Source organism: Cynocephalus volans, chromosome 6 (assembly GCF_027409185.1).
Source record: "Cynocephalus volans isolate mCynVol1 chromosome 6, mCynVol1.pri, whole genome shotgun sequence".
Classification (NCBI taxonomy): Eukaryota; Metazoa; Chordata; class Mammalia; order Dermoptera; family Cynocephalidae; genus Cynocephalus; species Cynocephalus volans.
The window spans coordinates 149,445,360-149,469,499 of NC_084465.1; the positions used below are offsets into that span (position 1 = coordinate 149,445,360).

The following is a 24,140-nucleotide window of genomic DNA, read 5'->3' on the forward strand; positions in this document are numbered from 1 at the left end:
ATAACTATACTTAATATATAGTTACTGTATTTACCTTTACATCATTATTTCCCACAGCGATTCCTATTTCTGCAAGGTCTTTTAGTAAAGATGCCATCATCTCAGCTGCTCGTTTTTTCTGGTGGTTGGTCATCTCCTTCAGTTTCTGAAGCTCAGCATCTATACTTGCTAAAGTTGCCTAATAGAACCAAAAGCAGAAAGTACAGTTAAATCTATTAAAGGGAAACTCAACACAATATTCACAGGTATTTCAAGTTTTCCACCCAGCTCTTAAAAAACCATGTATTTTCTGCTTCCATTTTCTTGAACTATCTACTAAGTTCTGGGTTAGCTTCCAGCTCAAACTTCCATCAAAAAGCAGGTAGTTTGTATTATTTCATTAAGTTTTTGAGATTGGATAATGTTTTCTGCCTAGAAATGGGAAACTTCAAAATTAACTAGATTTGATTATCATTTATTACTATATTATAGCTTAACTTTGGAAATTGAGTCCGAGCAAATTAATGTTAGAAAGGAACTAACAGTTTTCTAGATGGTTAATATGCTTTACACATCTACCTGCTTTATACGTACTCACTGGAAAGAATCCACTTGATGATAATTATTACTACTTTTAATAAAAGCAGTTATGAAAGAACTAGTGATTAATATTCTGAGTTTAATTACAATATTTATAAGTTTAAAGTAATAGCTAGTTTACCAGCTACAAAGTCACCAAATTTTGAAAAGTCCAACCCAATCTGGCCCACTTATTACTTTACTTTTTATTTCTGCTGGCTGGTAGAGGGATCAGTCCCCCAGCCCTTGGTGTTACCAGCACCGCACTCTAACCAACTGAGCTAACCAGCCAGCTCTGGCCCACTTTAAAACTATTCATGAATCACAGATCAGATACTGCATTTCAATGCTACTTATGATTTATAGTCAACATCTTTTACTAAAGATGCCATCATTTCAACTGCTTGTTTCTTCTGGTGACTGGTCATTTTCTTAAGTTTCTAAATATCAGAAGAGTGTATGTTCATCCAGTTTAATCTTCAATATGATCTCGGTTATCTTGCAAGCCTCAATGTAGCATGCTTCTACCATAAATGTTTAAATTACCAGACATTTTCTCTAACTGAACAGCAATACTGCTTAAGTATATAAAAAGACACTAAGCACTAGGGGTTTCTAATTCTTATTACTAGTGCTGATAGATATCAGTTCCACAACTGGAACACAAATACAATCTTAAAGACTGAAATCAAAGACCAAGAAACAACTTACAGAGTTTTAAGAAACTCTTATTATTCTGAACAGCAATTAGGTTTGCTAATAATGCAACTCAGTAAGAAATATAATGGCACCTTGGATATCCATGGTATTAAATTTTAACTTTAAGCTAACTGTAACTTTGGAGATTAAAAAGGGAAAATGAACAATTAAAATCATCAGGGGCAAGAAACTTTTTTTTTTTTTGGCAGCTGGTTGGTACAGGGATAGAACCCTGGACCCTGGTGTTATCTGCACCACGCTCTACCCAACTGAGCTAACTGGCCAGCCCAGGAAACCATATAAAAGTGCTATTTCACAGTGTTGATTGCTTTCCTTTAGACAAGTGAATACAGATAGGGAAATAAGTGGTGGGCACTGATCCTGAAGGCAACTCTACGTGCTGATTTCTAATAAGCTGGCATTAACAAATCCAGAAGAAGACAAGTCACCCATGGTGATGTTGAAACAATCACAGCTATAATATTACTGACATCACTATTGGAGGTTGTCCTCTAACAATGATAACAAGTAAAAATCCCCATCTATTGGGGAACTACAAGGAAGATCCTACTACACTGTGCTAAGGAAGGCATTGTTCCAGGTGGTGGGAATGTAACAGTGAACAAAATATAAATTATATGAAGTTATATATCCATATGACTACAGTACTCCAAATAATTCACTTACCTGATTAAAAAGCGATTTCTTTATGTTTATGTGCATACTTCTTAATGTATAGTTTTAACAATCATCTAATAGCTTTACTGAGCAACTAGGAGTTAACTTTTAATTTTTTTCCCCTTTAACATTAGGAATAGCCAACATATTTTAAAATAGCATTTAAATTACATATAAATAGACCTTTAGGAACTAAAAAGATAACTCTCTTCCTCTACCTCTAAGACTTCATATATAGGAGGAATTGAAGTTGAGACCAGAGTCCCTTGAGAATTAATGCTATTAATCCTGATCTTACATAGAAATAAGTTCCTTAAAGTAATTTTCAATTAAGAATATCTGTACTACAGTATTAAGAAAGCAAAACTATACCTACCGATTTTTGATTTAGTTCATCACTAAGCAATTCATATTCCTTAGTTTTGTCTTCAACTTCCTGAGACTTCTGATCATAATTGACAGCAAGTTCCTCTAAGGCCTGTAAAACTTCTTTTACTTCTTCTTTAGAGGCATCATTTTCTGCTTGAAGGCGATTCAGCTCAGCTTGCATATTGTCTTGATCTCTTCTGGTAGATGCAAGAAGCTATATGAAAAGAAAATATGTATTTTCATCAAAAGTATACAGGTTTTTAAAAAAAATCTATTTACTTCATTTGGTAAACACAAAGGACACGAAATGTGGAATGCTACTAAATGTGGCAACACTTATTTGTTCAACAGATTTACTGAATGTCTACTATGTGCAGGCACTGTGCTAGATACTGAGGGAACCAGGAAGGAAGCCAAAAGACTTTGCCTTTGAGGAACAAAGTAGAAGAGAAGACAGGTATGTAAATAAGTGAAATGTAGGGGCCAAAGGAGACGGACAGGACAGATAAAATGCTTGGTGGTATAGGAAAGGAGGACATTTCTGGAGGCTATTCACGGAGAAGTTGGCTAGGACAGGTAAATTTTAGTCTGTGGAAGAAAAAGGCATTCTAGGCCCATGAATAGTGTGCATAGAAACAAAAAATTAGATGTTTAGAAGAGTTGCTTAAAAGTTTAGATTAGCTTTGGCAAAAAGGAATGGCACTGTGCTATGCCTCAGAAAAATTTGGTATTAGCATATAAAATTTGAATGGGAGGGAAGCCAAGAGACTAATTAGGAGAATACTGCAATCACCCAGGTCAGTGGCTTTTTGGTAGGGACATTTAGAAATGTGTGAGAGTGTTAATAATGGGGCAGAATGCTAATGGCATTTAGGAATAGGGGCCAGGGATGTAATGTCCTATAATACACAGGACAGAACAACATAAAGAATTATTCAACCCTAAATGTCAATAGTGCCCCTTTGAGAAACAATGCTATAGCTGAAATACTTAAAAAGATGATCTGACCAGGATTAACTTCACTGATGATGGATATCTCTTTCTTACTGAAACTGTACAATCTATGTCTTCTCTTCCTCCCTCCCCCAAACCAAGAAAACCTTAAACAAAGGACTGTTTTTCAAGATGAAATGAGGATCCGAACTAGGTAACAGAAGGCAAGAGAAAAGTGAAAGAACTAAGATGAAAGTAAAGACGGTAGATATGAACAGATTGGATGTGGGTAGACATGGTGAAGGAATAAAAAATGATTTTATTCATGTCACATTTTCACTCCCACAAAACAAGTTATACCCAAAATTAGACAATTATTAAAGACAAAATCAATGGGATTCAAAACCAGTATTTTTTTTCCTTTAGACCTGTATCTTATGTTTAGGTGAATAAATGAATATATATTTCTTCCCTCATGTCTGTGTATACTTTTCACTGGCAGAGGTTACTCCAGCCCACTATTGTCTTCCCCACAGATCAATAAGAAATGTTTAGGAGAGAATAAGGTGATAAACAGCATTGTACTTCAAAGCAAGTAAAAAAGAAGATAGTTAAAAGCCATGTAGATGTATGCTAAGGAATAAATATTTTTTAAAAGTTTCCTCTCCCCTCCAGGTTAGAGAGAACTCAAACTTAAAAACAAAAACGCCATAAGAGGAAGTCAATTTTTGCTTCAATTTTTATGATGTATCAGTCTTGCAGGATATCCACCATGAAGCATGAATATATTCAAAAAAATTAAAAATATAAACTTTAGTATATTCTGAGCTCTGCAGATTCCTTCATTTTTATGTTTAAATGACATCGATAAACTATAAAGCTTTTCTGGAAGCAATATGAAAGGTATTCAACTCACCTCTTCCTGATCCAACATCTGTGTCTTCAGTTTCTCTACCAGTTGGCTCTGTTGGTTAATTTCTTCATCCTAGAATTTTAAAAGTACCTAGTTAACAAAGTAGCTCACAACCTGGTTCTAATTGTCTCCCAATACAAACTGTAAGATTACTACTTCCCCCCAAATATTTCAAAACCATTTCTCCAAATGCAACAAAGCTTATTTTAATCTCTTAAGAAAATGTTGAGATTTAGAATCAAGATGGCAGAACAGACAGTCCCCAGCATCACTCTCTCCCACAATCAACCAATTTACAACTATTAAAAGCAATGAATGCCAAGCTGGAGCCACTAAAGCTCAAGGGAAGAGAAGGAGAGATCTATAGAGTTCATGAAGGCAAGAGAAGCCATGATGAGAGAAGGAAAGAACCGCTCTGACCGCTTCGAGCCCTGACCACTTCAAGGCTGGCCCTGGTGAGCACACAGAGCAAGAGCTGGCAAATGTCACTGGTGTGCCTTTCGTATGAAGTTGATTGGAGGCTACAGGGGAGAGGAGGGCCTTGATGGCTCCTCAGACCAGTAAGACCACTAACAGGGTTCCTGTGGACCAACATAGGAACAAGGGGCCATAGACAACTGATAAAAGGAGCCTCTCACAGGATGGTGAGTCATTGCAAGGGACTGGCACACAACATGCCCCACAGGAAGTGTTTGGAGTTTGGGGGTGGCTGGGGGAGACAGGCCTACCGAGGGAACACTGGGGCACAGCATGGACAGCTGAGCTGTCCTCCAGTCAGCACAGGCCCACACAGTGGGGACTGGTCAGGAGCACAGAACTGCAAGGGGTGCAGTTTGCTGAAAAGACTCAGGCCCAGACAGTTTCCACAAAACGCAGGTATATTGGTCCTCACAAGACCTGGAAGTGCTTACAAGGTCAACAATTAAAACCTGAGCTGCACAAAAAGCCTTCCCCAGGGAACCAGAAGCAAAGCAGCAATTTAGCTCAACCACAGGGCTCAAGTGCTGGTTCCCACAGGAAATTCCCCCATTTCAGAAGTAAGCAAAGGACAACAAATTAGTTCCAGTGCAGAGTTTAAGTGGTGGGGGCAGTTAATAATCCAACACAGAACTGAAAGAAAATACAAAACACCCATAGATCATAGACAGTAAAGGTCTAACACCACCGAAGAACACCTACAAAAGCTAGAAGGACTAGAAATCCCCCAGGCTCCCAAGCTAGGATGGAAGGAGGGCCAAGGGCCTCAGCCACACCCCGCACCCCCCACATCCACATCCAGTCCAGCAACAACCACCAAGCCACCGTTAGAAGTAACCTGGGCTCCTGAGCCTGGGCAGTGGGGGGGCCAGGGACCTCAGCTACACCCCCCCCGCCCCCACCAACCACAGAGCTGCTGCTGGAAGCACCAAGGGCTCCCCTGACAGAATGAGGGGAGTGCCATGGGCCTCGGCCATGCCCCCCCTTCCTTCTCCTCCCACCCTATGTCCCTCCCCTTTCCCCTCTCCCCTTCACCACCAATTGTTCCACATCTTAGAATGTAAAAAATAATAAATTTTAAAAAATAAATAAAAAAAGAAATATTGAAACAGAGGAATTTCTTTCAATTATCAATAATTATATTTATCATGCAACAAGAAAAAAGGCTTATGTTTATGACAGCCATTCATTAATAATTTAAAGGCTAAAAAATAAGATATTTAAAGCTATTATTGAATCTGCTATCGCTGCTTAAAATACAAAAATACCAACTTAGAAAAATTTTCTTCTATTCTCTGCACCGCTCTTGTACTTGTTCAGAATTTGTTATTTTTCACACTACTGACATTACTGACATAAGCAAAGCAGGAAGGTACTATTTCCACTTCATTCTGTTCCCTTTAATTACTTGCATCATCTTTTTTATTAGGGTCCTGAGGTCCCCGTTCTAAGAGGTCATTTTATTAAGGCTCTCCAATAACCCAATGCCAAATTTTCTTTAGAAAGTTCTTTTTGCTTAAAAAAAGGGGTTGGGGGCTGGAAGAGACATGTCCACATACATAGTTATCACACAAAAACTGAAATTGTGATTTTATAGTTTCTGCTAATACAATGATTTTTAAAAGGTAAACAGAAATCAAAGATAATGTATGTATATGGAACATAAGGACCCATAATACTGAAATTAGAAAAATTAGAAAATAAAAATATCTGCTAACAATATTCTAAAACAAAACAGATCTAAAACTAACAATACCTACCTTGTCATCAAGTTGTTTGTATAATTTAGCAATTTCTTCTTCACACTTTCTTCTTTCAGCATCAGTAAAATTTCCAGTAACTCCAATTGTGGCTGCTGGCTTATCATTGGTAATAGTAATATCCTTATCCACTGTGAAAGCTTCCAAGTTGGCTTTCTCTTTGTCAAACTGTTCATCAATAGGCACTGTCTCCCCTAAAATAAGACAATAGAATGGTTAATAAAAATCTACATGTTTAAAACTAATTTCAATTTTATTCAATTTCATGTTTTTCTCCTCTGTGTCTTTTCAAATAACCTGTCTTCAAGTTCAGATTCTTTCTTCTGCTTGATCAATTCTGCTGCTGATGCTCTATACTTCGTTTTTCATTTCATCCACTGAATTTTTCAGCTCCAGGATCTCTGCTTGATTTTTTTAAATTATGGAGTAATGGATAAAATTTTAAATCTGTTAAATTTCTCGTTCTGATCACATTGTTTTCCTCATTTCATTGAACTGTTTCTCTGTATTTTCTTGAAGTTCGCTGAGCTTCCTTAGATCCGTTAGCTTGAATTCTTTGTCAGTCCGTTTGTACACCTCCATTTCCTTCAGATCAGTCACTAGCACTTCCTCCTTTTGGTCATGTCATGTTGCCCTGATTTTAACTGATCCTTGTGGCTATGCCTTGATGTCTGCAAATCTGAAGAACTAAATACTTATTCCAGTCTTTGCAAACTGGCTTTGTCTGGGAAAGCCTTCAACACTGAGCCCATCCAGAGATTGTGGGCAGGCTGTCTGGCAGAGTTCCAAAGCTTGGGGCCACTGAAATCAGAGATCAAGTTCACCTAATAGGCCTGAAGCCTGGGGCTACAGGGTCCTACCTGGCACCAAGATGAGTATGAAGACACTGCAGGTACAGGCCTTGGGTGGGGGCCTGCCCAGCACTCGGGTGTACTGTGGCAGGCCCAGTGTTGAGGTCCAAGGCAAAGTTCTGTACTCATTTCCGCCCTTCCCCCAGTAGATGATCTCTCTCTCTCTATGAGCTTGGCTACATGGGATTGAAGGAGGAGTGATGTGGAAAATGTAAAATTGTTCTTCCTACCCTCTTCTTTTCTTATCATTGTGCTACAAACCAGTCACTGTGATCTCTCACCTTGTTTCTTTAGCTCTTGTGAAGGTATTTTTGTGCATGAATAGTTGTTCAAATTGATGTTTCTGCAGGGGGCAACCACTGCAGAGTCCTTTCTGCCATCTGGTTCCATCCCTCTCTTATTCAATTTTAGCAGCTCTTACCAACTTTCCTATCTGCTCATTCCCTGGGATTTGAACAGTTGGAATTACCTTTCACCATCCTCCATTCTTCTACATCTTGTCATTTTATTGCTTCCACCCTAGTCACCTTGCCATCTTGTGACTTCCTAACTGGTCTCTGTGCCTTATTATTTCTGTAAGATCAATATTTAATATAAAAGATTTTATTCATTTTTATTTGATGATTCCTAAATATGCTTTGTCATTCTCACATTCATTTCAAAATCCCCTATTTATAAAATAGCTCTAAATCTATCTGTATTCAACAAACCTAAGATGATAAATTCGTAAGTTATTACCATTACGCCATCGGTTGAGTTCATTTTCAAGCCACTGAATGGTGTTCCGTAGGGTCTTATTTTTTTCTTTTTCTCTTTCATACTTCTTTTTCCACTGTTCTGCAGTTAACTCTACATTGACACAAACTGTATTCTTAATTGTTTTAGCCCTAAGAGACGTAATTGGAGGAAAAAGAATGTGAATAAAATCATTTTAATATTTCTATGTAATATATGTATATATGGCTAAATAATTTAATTTTCTTGTCCAGTTATCTCTTAGACTAAATACTAAAAGCTATAATGTATAGTGTTTATTTACAACCCAACTAAATTTGAGTCAGCCTGAAAATCTGTGAATAGTTTAAAAAAAAAAAAAATCAACAACCCACTGAAGATAAAAAACAAGGGCTTATATTTTTCTAATTCATTTGCAAGGCTGAATTTAAGAAATTATTGTTGAAAGTCAAAGATAAAGTCATCATTTTGATTTTCCTAGACTAACCACCTCATATAGATTATTTGAACCTGTCATGCATGTCAACAGGATTATAATTTTCAGATTTTTACTTTATCTGATTCAAATGCTTATTTTCTTTAATGCTGAATTACAGCCTCTCACTTCACTTCATTTTATTTTATCTTTTTTGGAGTTGGCCAGTATAGGGATCCAAACTCTTGACCTTGATGTTATCAACACCAAGTGGGCTAACTAGCCAGCCCTCATTTGACTTTAGTATGTACCAAAACTCGACTCAAACCCATGCAGCCTAAAAAATGGACCTAGCTTGCATTATCTGTCTCAATTAAAAAGAAGTGTCTAGCACAGTAACAATATATGCACTGATTTGAATAATAGCTACCTGACATTTTCCTAGATTTAATAAACAAAAGGCCCATCTACATTTAGGCTTTGTATTTTCTTAACAACAAACCTTTGGCCAAACAGGAGCGTAGATTTTGTTTCAGACTCATTGTATGATGATGGAGAGCAGCAAATTACAATAGTGGTTCTACAGTTACCACCTAATGAATCTTGAAGGATTCTTGTCATTTTACTATCTCGATATGGAACATACGTCTACATACAAAAACAAAGAACATAAGACCAATGGTTTTCTACATAATAAAATTTGTTACATAAATACTTTAAATAAATTACAAAGTTGTTTCAATTATTGTAATTGCTTGATATTAAGATGGGAACTAGGACATACACTAATACTATAAAATATGTTCCTAAAAGACAACTAATTTAGGCATACTGATTCAAACACAGTGAATCTTTCTCTAACTCCCTCTCACACAAAAACATACACACTCATGCATACATATACATCTATATTTAAATAAGTCCCCATAAGACAAGAGGGATGTATACTCACACTACCCTCAGCCAAAGCAGAAATGACATTTCCAAGAGCAGAAAGTGACTTGTTGATGTTCTTAGCTTCATCCAGCACAGCACCTTCTGCTCCAGTTTTACTAACCTATATATAAGATTTCAAAAGATTGAAACAAAATTACAAGTTTAAGATGATTTCCTTTGAATTTTCTAAAAAGTTCATAGGTCATCAATAACCAGCACTATTTCTTGAGTACTACACTCTCTGAGAACTTGGTCAAGCAAGCTACATGACAAAAACGTGATCAGAGATGTCAAATTTAATTTTTAGTTTGTGCTTTTGAAAATAACTGATTTATATTTATAGTTCATTAATTTGTTAGTCCCCTTTGCTACATTAGAAAAGAGGTAAAATTTGCTAAGGCATATTGTTAACGTTGTAACTATTAGAAAACCAAAACTGAATTTAAACACATATAAGCAAACTCACTCCTTTAAAAAATAATATAAAATGTCTACATATCTATGTTAAAGATAGGCTTTCATACTAAGTTAGCAATGTTGGCTTAAGAAACGACTTCTCAGAATTTGTAAGTTAAGAGTCTTTGAGAGACGTGTACAAGCCTTTTCAGTAGAAGGGAATAGGTATGTCATTCTAAGTAGAAGAAACAAAATTAGCTGAACAGCAAAAACGGTCACAGAGGTCCACATCAAAACATTTGAACTTATTCCGATTGTGACATAAACTAGAATCAGATTGTCTAGGACTGTAATAATGAAATAATTATCCAAAGGAAAGAAATAAGTGCAACCAAATCAGAAAGGATGAATGGATAGTTTTAATAGCAAGCCCACTGTCAACATGGATAAAAAAAGATACCAAAAATTAGAAAAGGGATACATAATAAAATTTATAATAACATATGCTGAACAAGTTCTCAATAAAAAGACACATCTTAAGTCAAAGGTAGCACCTATTGGTTGAACTGGACCAAACGACAGTGATTTGACACTGATTTTTCAGTTTGTGTAATAATAAAGCATTAGCATCAACAGTTTAAAATTCTCAGATTACCAAATCCTGTTTGATAAGTTTTCAAGATGCAACAATGAATACTGCCTAACTCCCAATTCAAGCTAAAGTTTATAAAAATGCTTAAATAGCTATCAGAATATATAAAGACTTTACCTTTTCACTACCAGCTAAATCAACCAGATAAAGTTTTCCACTCAGCTTTTGTTCTGTTTGTGTGTTCTCTTGTTTTACATTAATCAGAAATATACTGTGACTCCTAGAGCTATGTTCATTCATATCTGCAATGAAATTACACAATTATAAACAAACATGGCTTTCTTTTACTAATAATTTCTCTACAGCATTATTTTACATAAGAAAAATCTTAAAATTAATCTATTGGATAATGATTATTTTAAGGCCCTTTTATGCCCTAAACAAAGTTAATAAATACTCCACTTACTTGTAACTGCTACATGTCTGTTGGATTTTCCTTCATCTATGGTATCCATGACTTCATCTGGACTACATACAAAACGCTCTGTGCACCCCTGTGAAATAATTTTTTTAACTATGTCAATATCCTTTTAAAAATTTATTACAATCTGTTATTCAGTTTATGTACTTGTTATCTGAACAAATGTGCATATCCTTGTTATATTTTTAAAAAATAAAATTCATTTGGAAAAATTAAAAATACAATAAAAATAAAAAATAAAAATTTTTTACAGGGCTTTTCTAAATAATCATTCTGTATTATTTTATAAGTACCTTTACATAGGGAACTCGATTTTTGTCTTCATGAACTGAAAGGTTGGTCTTTGAAACTGAAAAAGAATAATAAATAACATTAGCAACACTCTCCTAAACTCTAATACTGGCTGTAAAATAACTAATTCAATTGATAGGCTTCCCTGAGCAGCCTAGTAGCAATAGGTGATCTTTGAAAAAAATATGAAAGCATCACTTTTAAAGCAAGACCTGGTAAACATAGTAGGAGATTTAAACAGAAACCAATTCAGCAATAATAGAATTTTAGGTCCACTCCAACCTCTATCACCCACATACTATAAATAAGAACATTAAGCCTGAGTGGTTCAATGATTTGTCTAAGCACAAGGTATATAACTGACTGCTGATAGAAGACTAGAACTCAGAGTACAGGTTCTCTAACTCCCATTCCAATGCTCTTAATACTACTTAAAAAGTTACAATATGTGCTTTAAACAAATAAATAACAAATAAACAAATTATTCTATGTGTAAAAAGGTATTCAACTAAAACTTTTTAAATATCCATTTAAAGAAAAATTTTTAATTTTGTTTTTAATTGACACATATGGGGTACAATGTGATATCTGGATACATGTATACAATGTGGAGTGATCAAATCAAAGTAAGTAGCATATCCATCACCTTAAACATTTGTCATTTCGTTGTGTTGGGGACATTCAACTTCCTCTCTTCCAGCTATTTGAAATTATACAATAAATTGTTGTTAACTACAGTCACCCTATAGAGCTACAGAACACTAAAACATTAATCTTTTCCAGCTGTATTCCTGTATCTGTTGACCAGCCTCTCCCTAGCCCCCCAACCTACCCTTCCCATCCTTTACTAACTACTATTCTACTTTCCACTTCTATGAGATCAACTTTTTTTAGTTTCCACATATGAGTACATGGAGCATTTATCTTTCTGTGCCTGGCTCATTTTGTTTAACATAATGTCCTCCAGGCTCATCCACGGTGCTGCAAATGACAGGATTTTATTCTTTTTATGACTGTATAGTATTCTGTTGTTTATACACCACATTTTCTTTATCCAATCATCAATTGATGGACACTTCGGTTGATTCCATATTTTGCCTAAAGAAAAATTACTATATGTCCATTTCCTATAATTTAAGTCAATTTCATATAGGTTACTAAAAAATGGTTTCACATAGTATAGTGGTGAACTTATGGTTTTCTGAAGATAAAAAAATATAAATAAAAATAAAAAATAAATGAATGGTCTCACATCTACTAAAAAAAAAAAAAGAATATGTAAGAGGTGCTGTTTACAAATGATCAAAAAGAAGGAATTTAACTTACCATCTAATAGGTCCCTTATCTTATCCAAATATATTTCAAAATATGAAACCTAAAAGGAAAACAAATAAAAAAGGGGGGGGAAGAGATCAACAATTAAAATTATAAAACAGCTTACTCACTTATTAAATACTTATCGAGGTCTGAGTGCCAAGCACTCCCTAGACTAGGGGGACAGAGTTATCTACAAATCCCACGGCTCACATTCGAATGGGAAGATACAAATTACCTAAATTGCCTAAATAACCGAAATTAAAAGCAATTTCTGTGACATACCTTCACTTAAAATGAATCAGACTAGTTAGATTAGTAGAAACCTTTAAGCTTTACAGTACAATAAACTCCTTTATTTTACAGAGAAGGCACTAAGGACAAGAAAGACTGAGCTAATTTATTAAAGGTCACCTAACAGCAGATGAACAAGAGCCCAGGTTTACTAACCCTAATCATCTTTCAACCATGCCTGCCCATAAAAATAATTTTAAAAATTACTTTAAGAAACTAGCATTTACTATTTTTTTGGAACACAATTATTCTAGGTGTAAAATAAAATATAATCTTTCCCCAAGGAATTTTACCTTAATATGAAATTCCAAATTTTCATCCATGGAGTAAATATAATTAAAAATATCTTGCACTATTCTTGGAATAATTCCCATGCCTTCTGGATCATGAAGTTTACCCTAAACCGAAAACAAAATTAGACTTCTTAGACAAACACTAAAAGATTAGTTAAAAAGGAAAACATTTAATTTATAATTTACACTTGGTAGAGAACAGTAATTGTATCTGTTATTTTTCATAGACATGGCTCTATAAATACCTAAAAAAAACAATTCGACTATTACACATAATACTGTACATTAACCACATGGGTTACCAACTGATCTTAATTCTTTATTTAATCACCAGATTTAGATTATCCATGCTTGTAAAATGAACATACATTTGAAAAGGTTTTAGTTTCCTTTAATATAAATCCGCACTGTTTCTTCTACTGCAAGTCAAATTCATACAAATGCTAGGAATGTCCTTGTTCTGTATGACTTTACAAAAACGAGTAATATTAATTACACTAAAATAAGCATTTACTTTATATAGTACCCAGATAAATGATAAAAGCTCTGTAGCAGTGGCAGAAGATCACAGGCTGTTTTCTAGAAGCAAAACTAGAGCATGTCAACATCTATTATTAATAGCAGCACCGATAACTGAGGCAACATTCTTATCAGAGAAGAGTGGCAGGTATTTTAAGGGGAGACGGACCAAGGAGAGAAGGCAAAAAATTAATCACTCTGAACAGAATCAACAACACATAAAGCATTCAAAATTTCCCATGTAACAAGGTGATAGAAAATTCCTGTTAAATTCTAAAATGTTCATTATTTCTGTGCTTATGCTATCTGCTAAAACAAAGCTATACTTGTACATTTTTATAATCTCAAATATAGGTTATCTCTTACTATTCAAACTCTGCTGATAAGATTCCAACAATGACGTTACTTGTATATTATTCATATGAAAAAAACCAACAAAGAGAGCAAATAAAGATGTTTAAGCATGGTAAAATAATTTCACAAATAATGAATGCATGTACTGTCTGTACTGCAAACTACATCCAAGTTCGGATTACAAAATGTTACCTCCATTGTGTGTGTCTTCCCGGAGGATGTTTGTCCATATGCAAATATCGTTCCATTATATCCCTCAAGAACATCTATGAGAAAATAAGAGATTTTATACTTCAAGGGATTTTTTTCCTTAAGATTCATAAGAAATTACCTAAGAATGTTATAGAAAAATGTCACACATTTATCCTTAGTGATGTATAAAGCACCCTAAAAAATTCACAGACACACAACCTGTTCCTAACCCATGCATCCTCAATTCCGCATAATAAAATGTGTGGAAAAAATGGTTAGATCCAGATTTTCTTTACACTAATATGAAAGAGTCCACCAGAATCAAAGTTTAGTACATAAAGGACTTATAAAGACATTAAAGGAAATAATATAACTAATAGTTATTTTCTTAGTGATTATCCAGCTAAGCAATTACTTTCTCTTTGACCCAATTACTTTTTGTGGTCAATTAAGAATCAAATTTTAAATTCCATTCCTTATAATCAATCATTTCATATCAGTGTACATTTCAAATGTCATTACATCTGTATTCCAAAGCTTTATGTGACCTAAAAGAAAAAAAACCTCTGCCAATTTACATACAGATATGAATCAGTTTTTAATGAATCAGTGGTCAAATCTCACAAACCTGTACCTTCCTCCTTATCCCACTAACAAAGTACACATAACATGCTCAGTTCCACCTCAAAATCAATTACCAGAAAGTTCATATGGGGCTGTCTAGTAAGATCCCTTGGGAGAGCATGGTGCTGATAAGATCAAGGTCAAGGGTTCAGATCGCCAAACCAGCTGAGGGGGGTCCTATGAAAAATTTTTAAAAACTATCTTCTAGTCCTTGGTGTACCCCAAGATCTTCCATTAACATTTAAGTATCTTCCTTTATTAAGTTGAGGGGAAAAAAGGAAATGTGAGAGAGCAAGAAGGTGACTTTTTTTTATTTTGGGGGATTTTGTTTGTGGTTTGTTCTAAGTGACAAGAAAGGCACTATGAAATTACATTCTATTCTAGAACACGCTAAAGTAAAAAGAGTAGCCTCTGTTGGAAACAGCAGATGATAGCAGTGGAAACTACAGCAGTAAACAAGCCAATCCTTGTTTTTATTGAGTATGTGTTTGAAGAAGGAAAAGAAAAAAATCCCAATATTGGCACAACTAATTAGATAATAGATTTCCTACAGAAACACTTATTAAAGAGAAAAAGATGGCATCACTACTTACTTCACTGGAAAGGTTTTAAGATTTTAAGAAACTCCAAACATTTAAAACTTTCCTTCAAGGGCTGGCCGGTTAGCTCAGTTGGTTAGAGCACAGTGTTATAAGACCAAGGTCAAGGGTTCAGATCCCTGTACCGGCCAGCCACAAAACAAAACAAACAAAAAACACACCAAGGTTAAAACTTTCTTTCAAAATCTTTTCATTTTTATGAAGGGAAGCAAATGCATTTCACGAATCACACTTCAACAGATAGGACTGAAGAAGAAATCATCTGGGAAAAAAGCACTAGACCCACTGCAATTCACTTCCTTTATATATACAATCATTCTCTCTCTTTTTTTTTTTTTTTTCCCATGACCGGCACTCAGCCAGTGAGTGCACCGGTCATTCCTATATAGGATCCGAACCCGCGGCGGGAGCGTTGCTGCGCTCCCAGCGCAGCACTCTACCGAGTGCGACACGGGCTCGGCCCTACAATCATTCTCAATGTGACTGTCATACCCCTAGAGCTTGGGCCGGCCCATGGCTCACTCGGGAGAGTGCGGTGCTGATACCCCTAGAGCTTAAGATCTTTTAATCAATCATACAAAACACAGGCACAAAATTCAAATTTTTGTTAGCTCTTTAAAAAGTACATTCATGACATACTACCACAAGAGGTACTCAGTAAATATTTTAACTAAATGTCTATAGGATATAGTACCTTTGTGCTATGTGAAACTATACAGTATACGAGGGCTCCTAGGATAATTGATGCATGGATAATAAACACATTTGGGACTTCAAGTAAACTTTGAAAGTTTTAGATGATGACACTGAAATATTAACTGAACATCCACTGTGATCTAGGCACTGCTCTGTGTATAGGGGACTGGGTAGGTGATTTTTGTAACACTATGGTGATAACACTACGGTGATAACATTTTTATCATTAGGAACATAATCACTTTTCCCCTATCTTGAAATCTATTCCTGACCTTGCTTTCTATAGAGATTTCATCCCCAACAGTTATCACAAAAAAATTTAAATGTACAGAAAAGTTAAATGAATTTTACAGTGACCACTCCTATAACCACCAAGATTCTACCACTAACATTTTATCATTTACTGTTTGTTTTAATTATGTATCTACCTTTCCCTCTATTCATTTATCCATCCTTTTTTAAAATGCATTTCAAAGTTCACTGCACATATCAGTACACTTCAACCTAATTACTTCACCATGCACATATTATTAACTAGAATTTAATATTTTATATTTTTCCTCTGAGGTAAAACTTATACACAATGAAATGCAGATATCTTAAGTGTATATCTTTAAAAAAATTTGAATAATACACATCTCCTTGAAAATCCTAGAGAGAACACATTTACCTGATTACAATCAGATAAAATTAGTCACTTTTTGACCTGGTTCCTGTTTACTTTTTCAGCTCCATCTCCACCATCCTTCTCCTCACACTCCTACTTTTGTTGGTGAAAATAGTCAAATCTAACAATATTATATGGTTCAACCTCACAGTCATACCGTAATGTATGCTGACCCCCACATATGCAATACACTCTTCTCATATGAGCATGCCTTAGCCTAGGTGGCATCTCTCTGCTTGGAAAGCACCCCCTCTTCTTTCTACTCTTTGTGCATCCTTTAAGACTAGCTCAGGCTTTACTCCTTCCTCTAACCCAACTCCACAACCCATCCCAAATAAATCTGGGTAAAAGTCTCATTCTGTGTGTTCTTATAGTATCTGTATTTACTTATAATTTTTATCACTGAGTATTATAACTTTCAATACTTGTTTGCTTCCTCACGAGCCTATAAATTCCTTGAAGTGAGGGCTATGTTTAACTTCTAGCACAGTGCCTGGCACTCAGTTGAATAATTATTACCATCACTAATAACACATAATAAAGCCCCCTTCCCCTTTTTAAATATACTTCTGTCATTCTTGCAAGAAACAGAGGTGGACAACTATGGACAAGTATTACTTCTTTCATACTTTATAAAACAGGAAAAATATATTTAGCTAGTGAGACAATAGCACCTCACCTTCTAAAAGTCACTTAATATCTTTGATCCTCAGCTTCCACATCAGCAAAATGTCTGTTTAGAAGACTGAGAATTACAAATCGTCAATATAAAGCCATCATTACTAACATTTGAGAGTTTACAATGTGCCAAGTACTAACCACTTTTCATATACTAATATATTTAATTATCACAAAAGCCTATGGAAGGTACTATTATTATCAGCCCCATTTTACAGATGAGAAAACTGAAGCACAGAGAGGTTACATAATTTGCCTGTATTTCTACAGCTAGTAAGATGGAGCTGGGATGCAAACCCACTCTTGGCTCCAGAGATATGCTTTTAACCACTGTAATATATTCTCTCTTTTATTTGGCGGGGGTTGGGGGAACAACGACAGGGGAGTTGGTCAGGGCTGGCTGGTACAGGTATCAAACTCTGGACCTTGGTATTATCAGAACCACACTCTGACCAACTGAGCTAACCAGCCAGCCCTGTACTATATTCTCAAGGAGCACAGGAGCTAAAATAAATATAGAGCAAGCTACATCAGGAAAAATCAAAGGTGGATACAGTAGCAGTGGCACACAGTTTCTGATCAGGAAGCCATGGTGAGAAATCAGGAAATCTATGAAGGCTTGGTACGATGCCTGGCATATAGTAGGCATTGAATAAATGACAACTACTTAATACAGGAGAAATAAACTTACAGAAATCACTCATATTCAGAATTCAAAAGAGCATACAAATGGGTAAACCTTGTTCAAAAGAAACAATTCTATCTAATGAATTTACGAAAAGGGAAATGTAATAGCACTATACATAATAAGGTTATATACCTGCACAGAAATTTATGAATCAATGCAACGTCAGTGGACTGTCAGGGACTCAGGAAGTACTATCTGCTTTCAGGTCTTTCCTGGCAGTTTGCTCATCAAATTCACATCTCAGAAGAAATTCCAGCTGGCCCATCAATTTGCTGATCCTTGGATATGAAAAGTTTCTAACCATGGCCTCCCACCTAATTTGTTTACTAATGATTGCCCGAGTCCAACCTGCCATGTATTTCATTAGTTTCCTGTCCTTACACTCACCAGGCACCCACCATCTACCCCTGAATCATCTCTCTCCCTAAACCCATGTGTTTACTAACTCTGTCACATTCACATCCACGTCCAGGACAAGTCTCACTAGCTACTACATACAGTCTCCTCCAAAATGATAGAGAGCATTTGGGTGAAGATAAAAGGAAAAAGTTATAGGTAGGTAATACTGTCCTAATATAAATTACAAAGGTAGCACAGAAGAGGAAAGAGATAGTGAAAGAAACCTACTCTTACACTTGCTGGTAGTCTTATTTTGTAGAGTGAAAATGTCCTAAACTTTGAGTTTATCCCAAGTACAACACTGGGTGATTAAATTAAGAAAATAATTTCTTCTCTCAGAAGACAGAGGAAACAATTAGTATATCTGTTGTGTGCTTAATCCTCATAGTACCTTCTATTTTGCAGAAGAGGCAATGGTGACTTACAAAAGTTAGGTAATTTGCTGAAAGTCACACAGCTAGAAAGTGGCAGAGCCTAGACCTTCAATCTCAGGCTAATTCCAAAGTTAACTCCCTTAACCATATTGCAAAGAAGGGAATTATTATCATGAACTCAGTTCCAAACAGTAAAGCAGGAACATGCCGGATAAGGAGAAGGCACTAAAATTTTGAGAAAAGGAGAGAAATTTCAGGGAATTAATTATTTCACCTTAGAATTGCAAACAGTAATAAAACAGAAAGAAAGCAGTAAGATACATGCACCCTAGACATCAGAGCAACAGATTTCCAAGAGTTCTGAGAAAGGTAGGTATGAGCCTATTATTAAAACTATATAACCAAGAATATACAAAAGAGATTAAAAAAAAAAAAAGTCACTAGAATAGTATGAGAAAGGTAAAAGCCAGGATAAGTAAGTCTAACAAAAACAAAACAGCTTTTAAAGCCATATTCAGAAAAAGAAAAATGAATGAACCTGCACTGCCAAGGAAAGATGATAAAGTATCCAATGATGAAATTAAGACAGAGGTATTCTTATTTTATTACCTCTCCCACAAACATGACCCCCAAAACAGAACTGAATAAACACTGTTGAGAGAGACTTTAAGGCTGATGTGCGTAGGATGACAGCAAAAGAACGGTTTAAAAGATCCCAAGTATCCAGTTAAAAAGAGAATTACATTCCAGGGATAAAATCTTACAGCTACTGTAGGTAAGTTTTTTTTGGTAGTTGTTGGATTCAGATTGACAAGGATGTAAGTAAGTTTTAAAAGCCAAAGAGAACATAGGTAACAGAATGAGTAACTTGCAAATGATACACGCATTTTCAAAAAGGAAATGATAAGGTTACGAGAACTACAGACAAGTATACCAAAATTTCACTTAAGAAAAACTATGGCTGAAATAGTCTCATTTCCTATAGGGATAGGGTCATTCAACTGGTAGAGTGGGATGGGCTGGCCAGGTAGCTCAGTTAGTTAGAGTGCAGCCTTGTAACACCACGGTCACAAGATCCTATCCCCATACCAGCCAGCCACCAAAAAAACCCAAACAAATTAAAAAAAAACTAGTAAAATGGGGAAATACCAGAGTAATGCACTGATTTCATAAAAAGATCCAAGTTTTTCATCATATTCTTGTGGGTATGCTGACAAACTAAGAATTAGACAGCTGTACAAGAAAGAGGCTCTGAAGTTGGTTGAATACCCAAACAGTGTGATTTAATTAACTGCCAAAAACCCTACTTTTAGAAGAATAGGCTAAGGACCATGGCCCATTAAGCATTTTAAAGAACACTATATTTCTCAAATTTTGACATCCTTGACAACATAACAGACTTATCAAATATGCTGATGGCTAACTGAATATATCTCTAGTAAGACAAGTATAAAAACAAAACTCAAAATATAATCAAGAGCTAAAATGAACACAACGGAATCTGCACTTTAAAGGCTTGCACTCCAGAATGTGCAAGTATGGAATGCAGCTTGAAGCTGGCTGCAACAGATGTGAAAAAGATCTGTACACTTAACTGGCCCATGAGTTCATGAACCAGTAAATGTTTATTTAAAAAACTAATGCAATCTTCTGATGACAGAAGTATGTCACAACCAAAGAATGTAATATAATTGTGTATGGATTTTCATTTGGAAATCTACTGATGCTTACCACATATGACACTGCCTGTTCCTCTCTGCTGCTATCATTTACAGAATCACAAGTTAATATCCCCCTCCCCATTTTTATGAAGATTTCAGAACCCTGTTCACTGTCTCTCACCAATACCATTCCTGCTGTAATCCTCAGTGGTTTCAATGTCCATATAGTTAGATGATCCCACTAAAACACTCTGGCCTCTCAGATCCTTGACCTAATTTTCTCCATGATTTTGTCCTTTACCATTTTAGATGCCAACTCCATGGTCACACCCTGACCTTTTCATTACTAACTACCTACCTCCATAATCTCAATTTTAAGTACAGATGCTCCTTGACTTATGATAGGGTTACATCCCAATAAACTCATTGTAAGTTGAAAATATCTTAAGTCAGAAATGCATTTAATACACCTAACCTACCAAACATCACAGCTAAGCCTAGCCTAACTTAAATATGCTCAGAACACTTACATTAGCCTACTATTGAGCAAAATCATCTAATATAAAGCCTCTTTTATAAAAAAGTGCTGAATATCTCACGTAACTTACAGAACACTGTACTGAAAGTGAGAAACAGAAAGGTTGTGTGGGTACTTGAAGTACAGTTTCTACTGAATGTGTATCGCTTTCACACCACCATAAAGTCGAGAAATCTTAAGTTGAACCATCATGAGTTGTGGGCTGTGTATATCCATCTTCCATTACTCCTTCTAGTACTCTGATTCCAACAAACCTTTGACCCCAATGAAATCTATAACCCACTCATCTTACCACCTTTTCCCACTGTCCTTTACCCTCCCTCATGTCCTCCTTCCTGTAACTGACCCATCTTGCCAACATTACAATCACTCCCTTGACTATATCAATTTTCTTGCCCTTTTCTCCCTCTTTTGTACCTGCAAGTCAAAACTCCAAATGGGTAAATTCAACTCTTTCAGCAGTTAAGCTCAAATGGTCCCTTAATATAGCCCACCAATACTGCCACATTTCCCTAATCCATCCATTTCATGCCTTTTCCCAGAACCTCCTCCCCCTTCCTCACTCTGTGATGATTTTGCTCCCTATATCACAGACAATATGGAATATAAAGAGAACATCTACATTTCTCCCCCTCACATCTATAAACTTGCTTCTATCCACAAACTTGACTTTCTCTCGTGTTACTAGAATGAACTATCTGTGCTCTACTTAATCCTAACCTATTCACTTTTAGAGTGAATCCCAACTCCTCTAATCTGGTGAATGACACAAGGCAGATTTTGCCTCAATTTAAGGACTTTTTAACAACTACAGCTGTCAAAAAATGGAATAAATTATTTCAAAAAGTAACTGCCATTTAACTGTAAGATAGATCCCTTTGATAGAAGGGATTTCTGTAACAACTAAAACTAACTCCAAATCATTTAGCACCCTCTCAGCTGTAGAGATCTATCTATGGTTTTAGAAAATATAAAATTAAAAATATCATAGTATAAGTTAATAGTATTCACTGGAATGTACACACTTTTCTCACCCTTGGCAATCCTGTTAAATTCCTCAAGAGTTTCTCTGCTAACTACAGGATAAGTCTTTGGGGAAAGAATAACAATGGAATGAAAGAATGATTTTTTAAAAACTTGTATAGCCATTTTGTTTTCATTCTCATGCTATTCTATTTCTAGAATTCCTACTTAAGAAACTCTCCTACGATTATCTAATAGAAACGTATCTTTCAAGAATAAGTGTGTAACATAATTCTTATAACATCCTTCACTATGTACTGTATATAATTAGATCATAGAATTTGAGCAATAGTACATTTACTAGTTGTATTTGACCTTTTAATTATTTAAGCAATTTTCTTTTGCAATTAACTTAGAAAGGGCATTAAAATGAAAAAAAAAAAAAGAGCGAGTAAGAAACAACAAATTTTTAGTTATTGCTGGAACAACTCGGCAAGTTAAATATATTTACCTTTAACAATCTTCTTTGCACAGTCATTATACACTTGCTCTTGAGATGTGCTTGACTGGAACACCCGATCAAAGGCATAAGGCTTAGACTGAAAAACAAAAACAAAAGTATTTCAACTACACAAATTAAGGGTGAATGGATATTTCTAAGTTCATTTAAAGATACCACTATATATTCAACCTTCAAAATAGTATACCTAGTATGCATCATTTCATGTCATCGAATCTTTTGAGAGCAAGGGACCTTAGAGGTCACCATGTACAAATCCACTAGAATAAACTCCATGAAAACAAAAACGTCTGTTTTAGTTTTTCTTGTATTCCCAGGGCCTAGCACAGTAATTATAATTAGTACTACTACAGTAGCCACTCAAATATTGCTGAATTCATTTTTTTCAATGAATGTCTACTCTGGCAGGTTTTGAGACTATTTTCAATCCTAATATCATTTTGCAGAAAAGGAAACTAGAAACTTGAAAGGTACAAAAGTTGTTAATGACAAAATTAAATTGAAATTCAAACCCAGATCTTCAGTTCAGGCCTCCTTCTGCTATTCCATTCAACTTTTCAGTTTACTGCTACAGTTTACATTTAACAAATATTTACAGCAATCATTCTCTCACTTAAGAAATATCTTACAAAATATGAGATGCCATGCTAGAATGATGACCAAAGCAGAAATTATACAATTAATTGACTAGAATTCTAACTCATGTAACTTACTGCTATGAAAGTGCTATAAGAGCACATAAGAGGAGAACCTGAGTTTAGGAGAGAGCAGAAGAATGTCAGCGAAACACTCTTAGAGAAGAGATGTTCAGGGGCCGGCCCATGGCTCACGTGGGAGAGCATGGTGCTGACAACATCAAGTCAAGTGTTAAGATCCCCTTACCAGTCATCTTTTAACAAAAAGAGATGTTTAAGTTTATGGGATGTTTAAGAACTAAAGAACAAGTAGAGCCCAGCTCACTGTCACTCTCTTCAATACTAGTCATGAAGAGGGACGGGAGTTTAGTGTGGGAAGGTAATCTAGGCATTGGGAATAGGATGCTTTAACATCCTAAGGCAGAAAGGAACTTGCAGCATTCAAGAAACCAAAGGAAGTTGATGAGTTTGAAGTACGAGGAGCAAGGATCAAATGCAAACTGTGAAAAAGACAAATAACGTCTTCCTTTGAAAAGAGTTTTGACCTTGTGGACCTCCCTGAAAGGATCTTGGAGACTCCACGGTCCGCTCAAGAACCACTGATATAGTCTGAGGAGGAGTCAGAGACATAGAATGAAAAAAATCAGAAGATAGTGTCCACAAAAGTCAAGGAAAGAGTTTTCAAGGAGGAAGTGATTATGTCAAATATAGGTGTGAGGTCAAGACAAAACTGAAAAGTATTCAATGACAAAAGTCAGATTGGAATGGGTTGAAAACAGGATTGGTTGTAACCAAGTAGAGCAGAAAATCTAGCTGTGGGTCTAAGAAAGATTTTTTTTTTATTTTAATTTTTCTTTTGGACGGCTAGCCAGTGAGGGGATCTGAACCATTGTTTTGGTGTTAGCGGGATCTTTTTTTTAAAGATGGGCAAGACCTGAGCAAGGTTAAATGCTGGCAGGAACAATCCAATAATCCAGGAGAGTGAGCAAGCATGTGAAGATGAGAGAGAGAGAGACAAGGGGTTTCTGGGTATTTGCAAGTATTTTCC

General features: G+C 35.6%; 1 protein-coding gene across 1 annotated transcript in view; it reads right to left on the minus strand.

Moving 5' to 3' along the window:
• KIF5B (kinesin family member 5B) overlaps window positions 1-24,140 on the minus strand; it is a 46,286-nt gene that overhangs the window by 15,903 nt on the left and 6,243 nt on the right. The window contains exons 2-15 of the mRNA XM_063099075.1: window positions 22,449-22,536; window positions 14,051-14,124; window positions 12,986-13,090; window positions 12,411-12,459; window positions 11,087-11,142; window positions 10,779-10,866; window positions 10,490-10,614; window positions 9,341-9,445; window positions 8,891-9,036; window positions 7,977-8,125; window positions 6,388-6,581; window positions 4,154-4,222; window positions 2,312-2,518; window positions 35-178 (exon numbers count right to left, since the gene is read on the minus strand). Coding sequence (XP_062955145.1) covers window positions 35-178; window positions 2,312-2,518; window positions 4,154-4,222; window positions 6,388-6,581; window positions 7,977-8,125; window positions 8,891-9,036; window positions 9,341-9,445; window positions 10,490-10,614; window positions 10,779-10,866; window positions 11,087-11,142; window positions 12,411-12,459; window positions 12,986-13,090; window positions 14,051-14,124; window positions 22,449-22,536 — 1,599 coding nt within the window. The remainder of the gene's footprint in view (window positions 1-34; window positions 179-2,311; window positions 2,519-4,153; window positions 4,223-6,387; window positions 6,582-7,976; window positions 8,126-8,890; window positions 9,037-9,340; window positions 9,446-10,489; window positions 10,615-10,778; window positions 10,867-11,086; window positions 11,143-12,410; window positions 12,460-12,985; window positions 13,091-14,050; window positions 14,125-22,448; window positions 22,537-24,140) is intronic.